Source organism: Myotis davidii, unplaced genomic scaffold (genome assembly GCF_000327345.1).
Source record: "Myotis davidii unplaced genomic scaffold, ASM32734v1 scaffold142, whole genome shotgun sequence".
Classification (NCBI taxonomy): Eukaryota; Metazoa; Chordata; class Mammalia; order Chiroptera; family Vespertilionidae; genus Myotis; species Myotis davidii.
In genome coordinates this window covers 1027209-1034648 of record NW_006294400.1, presented here as the reverse complement: position 1 = coordinate 1034648, position 7440 = coordinate 1027209, and the positions used below count along the sequence as shown (strand labels likewise).

At 45.5% G+C, this 7440-nt stretch overlaps 1 protein-coding gene across 1 annotated transcript in view; it reads left to right on the top strand.

Annotated features, from left to right (window-relative positions):
* The window catches only part of ODF2 (outer dense fiber of sperm tails 2), a 34268-nt gene that overhangs the window by 3528 nt on the left and 23300 nt on the right, over positions 1 to 7440 (top strand). The window contains exons 3-5 of the mRNA XM_015567129.1: positions 141 to 257; positions 540 to 608; positions 6458 to 6655. Coding sequence (XP_015422615.1) covers positions 141 to 257; positions 540 to 608; positions 6458 to 6655 — 384 coding nt within the window. The remainder of the gene's footprint in view (positions 1 to 140; positions 258 to 539; positions 609 to 6457; positions 6656 to 7440) is intronic.

Sequence of the window (7440 nt, the reverse complement as noted above, 5' to 3'; positions counted from 1 at the left end):
ATGCCAGTCGTTAGTAGCTGTCCTGCTCGCTTGGTGGCGAGGCTTTCAGCGGCCCTCAGAGGCTGCGAGTTCTGTGTTTTATGCCCAGTTTACTCATCCACAGATCAACCTTTTTTGTGTTGTCTCCCTCGGCCTGCCAGAAGCGAACTATGAAGGACCACTCTTCAACTCCCCCCTTACATGTTCATGTGGATGAGAACACCCCTGTCCACGTCCACATAAAAAAACTCCCGAAACCAGCAGCGGCCAGCAGCCAGGTAGGAGCATGCCAGTGGGCGAGGTGACGGCTATGGAGCGGGTGACACAGCTCCGCTCAGCCTCCTCGCGCTCCTAACTCCAAAGGTTTGACAGACGGACGCACTTGCTTTCAGAGGTCAGTCGCCTGGTTAGAAGGTAGGCAGGACTGTCATCCAGAAGTGGCGGCGGCAGCCCTAGTCAGAAGAGGCTCCCTGGCAGAGTTGGAGATGGATGCCATCCATCAGAGTGACACCACAGCCGGCTGTGTGAGAAAGTGACCTCGGGTTTGTCCTTCTCCACAGAAATCTCATAAGCGCGGAATGAAAGGGGACACCGTGAATGTGCGGCGGAGTGTCCGAGTGAAAACCAAGGTACCTTGGATGCCCCCCGGAAAATCATCTGCCCGGCATGTGGGATGCAAGTGGGAGGTAGGCTCACCTTGGATGCCCCCCAGAAAATCATCTGCCCGGCATGTGGGATGCAAGTGGGAGGTAGGCTCACTCTTGTTCAGGCTTTTCTCCTCGGACTAGGCAGGCTCTATCTAGCAGGCCTCAAACTCGGTATGACTCAGGGTCAGCTGTAGCTCTTAGAGACATGCAGTAGGTCCCGTGAGATGTGGTGGGTCCTGCTCTGCTCATGTACAGATGAGGAAATGAAGGCCCCGACCGGTGAGGGCTCACAGAGAAGGTAGCAGAGCTGGAGTGAGTACTCAAGGGAATCTCATTCTAGGGCAGGGGTCCTCAAACTTTTTAAACAGGGGGCCAGTTCACTGTCCCTCAGACCGTTGGAGGGCCGGACTATAGTTTAAAAAAAAAACTATGAACAAATTCCTGTGCACACTGTACATATCTTATTTTGAAGTAAAAAAACAAATGTTTTCAGTGGGCCGCATGTGGCCTGCGGGCCGTAGTTTGAGGACCCCTGTTCTAGGGGCTGTACTCCTGACCTCTCTGATTTATATGTGAGGAGCCACATGTCTTTTCCCACGTGACTGATAGTTTTGGAGCATAACTGAATACACATTTATATACATACACACCAGAATGTACATACCCAGAAAAGCATCGCCTTTTTTGAGGTAGTCATTGTCAAGACCAGGCACAGATTCCACAGTGTCATCAAGGCCACTTTTGGAATGAACTGATGCATAAGTGCCTTCAGACTTAGTTGTCAAGATAACAAGAGAACTGTTGTCATTTTTTAGTCACACCTCAACATGCCTGTCCATCCATCTCTGCAGTAGTTCATGCTGTGTATGTTTATTGAGACTTATGCCAGACTGCGGGGCCCTGGATTACACCTGCAGCATACAGATGTGCCCATTCTTGTCAATTACAGTGAAAAACTCAAATGATAAGACAAGGCCTTTTGGTCATGTTTTAGACAGAGATCTCATTATTGGGACAAATAAAAAACTCCAGGCTACTTTAAGATGATGATACCTGATCTATTTTGGAAGATTCAGTTTTCTGAAAGCTTATTCCTTCTATAATTAACAATAAATAAAAGTAATTATTCTAAAGTTTGTAATCATACTTATGGTTTTGACTCCCTGATTTACCTGTTTGTCCCTAAGAGATTACTGAAGTGTGTGTGTGGTGGGGGGGCGGGACCTAGGGAATAAGTGAAAAGCGTTCTGACAGTTTTGAGAGGATCATGAAACCGATTCAGCTGTTCTGGAGATAGCTTGGCAGCATCTATTTAAACATTGCTTCTAGTTTTACATTTAGGAAGTTATCTTTATTTCATATATTTTTATTAATTTCAGAGAGGAAGGGAGAGGGAGAGAGATATAGAAACAAAAATGATGAGAGAGAATCATTGATCGGCTGCCTCCTGTATGCCCCCCACTGGGGATTGAGCCCGCAACCCTGGCATGTGCCCTTGACCAGAATCAAACCCGGGACCCTTCAATCCACAGGCCGGCGCTCTGTCCACTGAACTAAACCAGCTAGCGCATAGGAATTTATCTTTTAAAAGTCCTCCCAGCCCAGGTCCTGGTCGGGGCCCATGCCTGAGACAACCAATGGATGTGTTTCTCTCACATCGATGTTTCTCCCTGTCTTTCCCTCTCTCTAAAAGTTAATGTAGCCCTAGCCAGTTTGCCTCCGTGGATAGAGCATCAGCCTGCAGACCGAAGGGTCCCAGTTTTGATTCTGGTCAAGGGCACGTACCTTGGTTGCAGGCTCCTCCCTGGGCCGAGCCCTGGTCGGGTCTCATGCAGGAGGCAACCAATTGATGTGTTTCTCTCACGTCGATGTTTCTCTCTGTCTTTCCTTCTCTTTACCACTCTCCCTAAAAATCAATGGAAAAATATCCCCAGGTGAGGATTAACAATAAAAAAAAAGAATAAGATATGCACTTATCCATGCCAACCACATTTAAAAAAAAAAGTCACAGAAGAATACAGGGACTGTGTGTAAATGCTGTTTTTGCTACAGCATTGTTTGTAATAGAGAACAATCAGAAGCAACCTAAGTGTCAGTCAGGAGGATATTGCTTAAATTTTGATACATCCATACAATGGGATACCATGTAACCATTACCAGGATTGAGGTAGTATTTATACATGATAATGTGTCACAGAGCCACATAGCATAGAGAATGCCGCCCAGTTTGTCCAGAAAGGGGAGTCTGTGTGTCCCTGTGTGGACATGTTTGTATGCACATAGCATTTTCTGGGAGGGTATACAGAAGTGTTAAGCAGTGCTTACTTACCTTGGGAGTATGGGAGGCTTTAATGGTTTATTTTTAATGGCATGCTTGAATTTCTTCCTAAGCATACTATATTTTATTATCTAAAATGCTTTGCAAAACAATGGTAGTTTTCAGAGTCTACAACAAAGATTTGCCGTTATGGAAATTGGCGTCCTTTTGACATGAGTTGCTAGAACTATGATCTCCTCCGGAAAGCTACTGTCTGTTTGATTCCTGGGCCACAGAATCCAGAAATGGAGGGGCCCAGAGAGGTGACTTGTCATCTCTCAAACAGCAGTTGTCTTTCATGCTACTGGGGCTAGCCCTTTCCACTTCCCAGGGGCCTGTGTGTGCCTGGGAGGCCCCGCCTGGCCTTTTCTGTTCTGGACAAAAGAGAAAAGACTCTAGGAGGTGGAAGCTTGTGGTGGAGCGGAACACGGACCCAGAGCTGCTGTGTGCATGTAGGGATTCTAGTTTTTGAAAAACCCTTCCTGATACATAAGGTTAGCTTTGGGAAAAAGGAGGTCTGGCTTTTTTCTCTATTATTAAATGAAGGGATCGATTTCATTATGGAAAACTGAAAATACAGTAAAATAGGAAATTGTCTGTAATTCTTCCCTAATCTGGCTCCTATTAAGCTTTATTTTTTTTTTTTAATATATTTTATTGATTTTTTACAGAGAGAAAGGGAGAGAGATAGAGTTAGAAACATCGATGAGAGAGAAACATCGACCAGCTGCCTCCTGCACATCCCCCACTGGGGATGTGCCTGCAACCCAGGTACATGCCCTTGACCGGAATCGAACCTGGGACCTTTCAGTCCGCAGGCCGACGCTCTATCCACTGAGCTAAACCGGTTTCGGCTAAGCTTTAAAATATTAAGTGGTAATGGAGAAAAATCAGAAGCAACCTAAATGTCAGGAGGGTCTTGCTTAAATTATGATACATCCATACAACGGAATACCATGTAACCATTACCGAGATTGAGGTAGTGGTTATACTACCATGCACAGATCAGCCAGCTTCCCCCGAATCTCCCCTCTGGCCCTTTCCTGTCACTTCCTCCCCAAGGGTAATCACTGTCCCAAAACTAATATTTTAGTGCTTTTACCATACCCATGCAAGTATGTGGTTTTTTTTAAATTGATTTTAGAGAGAAAGGAAGGGAGAGAGGGAGAAACATTGATGTGAAAGAAGCATTGATTTGTTGCCTCCTGTATGCACCCCAACCGGGGATCGACCCCACCATCCAGGTATGTGCCCGGACCGGAAACCCCCGGGTGTGTGGGACGACACTCCAACCAACTGACTACCCAGTCAGGGTGCAGAGTTGTTTTTTTTTACTTCAATTGTAATGATGCTATCTGTATATTTTCCGATTTTCTTTTAAATATTAAAAATTATTTTTTCTTATAAAAGTAATGCATAGTCATTGTTGATAAATTAGAAAACCCAAATTAAGGAGGAAACTAAAAATCACCTATGATCCCACTACCCTGAAATTACTTATGTCACTTGCAACTTCCTGATCTTGTCTTATGAACTGACTCATTTTTAATTTTTGTAACAATGGGATTATATTTTAATTATTGTACAACATCCTTTTTAAAGGTGTGCCCTCTGCACACCCCCTACTGGGGATGGAGTCCAAACCCGGGCTTATGCCCTGACCAGGAATCAAACCAGCAACCTCTTGGTGTATAGGGGTGACGCTCAATCCCTTGAGCCACACCTGCCGGGCACAGCATCCTTTTTTAAAAATATACTTTAACTATGTTTCCATTACATGTTATTATTATTTTAGTGGTTTTTATTTTTAATTTTTATGTTTTTATTGATTTGAGATAGAGAGGATGTGAGAAAGAGAAAAACATTTATTGGCTGCCTCTGGCAATTGGGGACCAAACCTGCAACCTGGGTATGTGCCCTGACCAGGAATTGAATCAGTGACCTTTTGGTACATGGGGCAACGTTCAACCAACTGAGCCACGCCCACCAGGGCGCATGTTAATTTTTTAAGGCAGTATTTTATTATTTGTATGTTTGTACTGTTACGTATTGAAACAATACTATATTGTCATATATTTATCTGTATCCTTGCCTTGAATTTAAATACTGATTCATTTTCTTGATAAATCCCTAGAAATAGAATTGCTGGAACCAAAGGCACATACATTTTTTTAAAAATATATTTTACTGATTTTTTAGAGAGAGGAAGGGAGAGGGATAGAGAGTTAGAAACATCGATGAGCTGCCTCCTGCACGCCCCCTACTGGGGATGTGCCCGCAACCAAGGTACATGCCCTTGACCGGAATCGAACCTGGGACCCTTGAGTCCGCAGGCCGGCGCTCTATCCACTGAGCCAAACCAGTCAGGGCGGCACATACATTCTTCAAATTGTACTCAATGAGTCCTACTTGTTTAATATAACAGTTACACTCTTATTGTATACCACCTCTTACTCCTGATAGCCATCCTCTTTTCCTGGAAATTGGCACAGAAGGTCAGCCAACAGTGGCTTAAGAGGAGCAAAGAGCCCTAGCCAGTTTGGCTCAGTGGCTAGAGCGTTGGCCTGCGGACTGAAGAGTCCCAGGTTCAATTCCGGTCAAGGGCACATGCCTGGGTTGCGGGCTCCATCCCCAGTTGGGGGTGTGCAGGAGGCAGCCAATCAATGATTCTCTGTCATCATTGATGTTTCTATCTCTCCCTCTCCCTTCCTCTCTGAATTTTTAAATAAAAATATATTTTAAAAAAAGAGGAGCAAAGAACTACATAAATAATGAGAAATAGCAGCTACTTAATGCATCAGAATAAATTTGTAGAATGAGTCAAGTTCAATTTATCAAAAACCCATGCAAATCCTGGACCCCCAGATTATAATATTCTTTTTGAAGTCTTAATAGCCAAGCATTATACAGCTTCGCATAAACTCTTCTGAGGGGCATATACATTAAATTTTTTTATGCTGATGTATTTAAGTATTTTCCAAACAGCATACCATATTAATTATTCCGTATGTATTTCTAGTAACATTTTCTCTATATAACCAAAATAACAATTATTACTCCTAAAAACTTTATGTCTTATTATCATATATCATATCTGGTGAATATTCAAATTCCCTTACTTAAAATGTCTTTTATAAAAGATTTGTTACCTTTACAACTATCTACTATTAGGCATTCATATTCATTTAAAAAACTTTTGACATACTTCACTTCTACTCTAGGTATATGAAAACATTTCTTGCCCCAAACATTTGCCAACTTTAGAAATTACTGTTTTTGGCACTTTGTATTTTTTATTTTAAATACTATCTCTGTGTTAGAAAATATTCAAAAACATTTAAACAGGGATAGGTGGCATTCCATCAAGTAGGTATGGCAGATTTTGGCTTCTGGGGCCCCTGTGGCTGGCCCGTTAGCATTTTGGTTCTTCCTGCCTGTGGACAACCAGGTGTGGTGGAGCTGATGGCTGTGGATTTGCCTTATGAGTTCCTGTGTTCTCCCTCCTCTACATCAGAATCCACCTCACTGCCTGGAGATTACGCCACCATCTTCAGAAAAGCTGGTCTCAGTAATGCGATTAAGTGACCTCTCTACAGAGGATGACGACTCGGGTCACTGTAAAATGAACCATTATGATAAGAAGATTGACAGTCTAATGAACGCAGTCGGTTGTCTCAAATCTGAGGTGAGGGGTGTGGGAGGCTGGGACAGCTAGAACCCTGAGGTGGTGTGGGACTTCCCAGGTGTGTTCCTGGTGGGCACTTCCTTCCGGCTGCCTCTCTGCAGGCCACCCACGCAGTTCTGCCCAGAACTTCGGGTGCCCCTGACATTGGAATCGGGGACCTGGGATCCCTCTCCATCGAACACTTAGCCCACTTAGCCCGGCCGCCCTGACCGGCCTGGTGCTCTGTGTGGATGGCGGCCTCTAATGCCACCGAGGAACCTGGAGTAGCCGTGTCCCTTTTTGGGAAATGAAGTGAAGGGAGATTGTCCTCCGCTGCTGGACGGTGTCTGGGTGGAATGCGGCAATGGGAACGGAAACAACCTGGAAGACCACGGCCCCCAACTAGGAAGTTGGCGTTGCGGGTGTGAAACCCAGGCCTCCACTGCTACTGTGGCCTGTGCCTCTAACCCCCCCGGCCCCCCCCACTCGGGGCCCTGGGCCCTCCGGGAGAACCTGGGCGGGTGGCCTGGCAACAGTCCCTCCTTCCGCCGTAGCCACAGCACAGGGGCCTCTGTCACACCTCCCTCCAGCGGACCCACGGCTGATAGCCTGGCCCTTTCCCCACCCAGCAGGCCACTCGGGCTGACTGTACTCGGTCTCCTCAGTAATGAGGGAATGAGAGGAATAGTGTCTTCCCTGAGTCTTTGTGACAACGAGCTAAGATTTCACCCGATGCACTGAGTACCTGTGTAGCTGTCACTAGGTGGGCCTCACATCTGGCAGGAAGGAGGGGCCGTCCCTCAGTGGCCCCACCTGCTGCCCATGGACAGGTC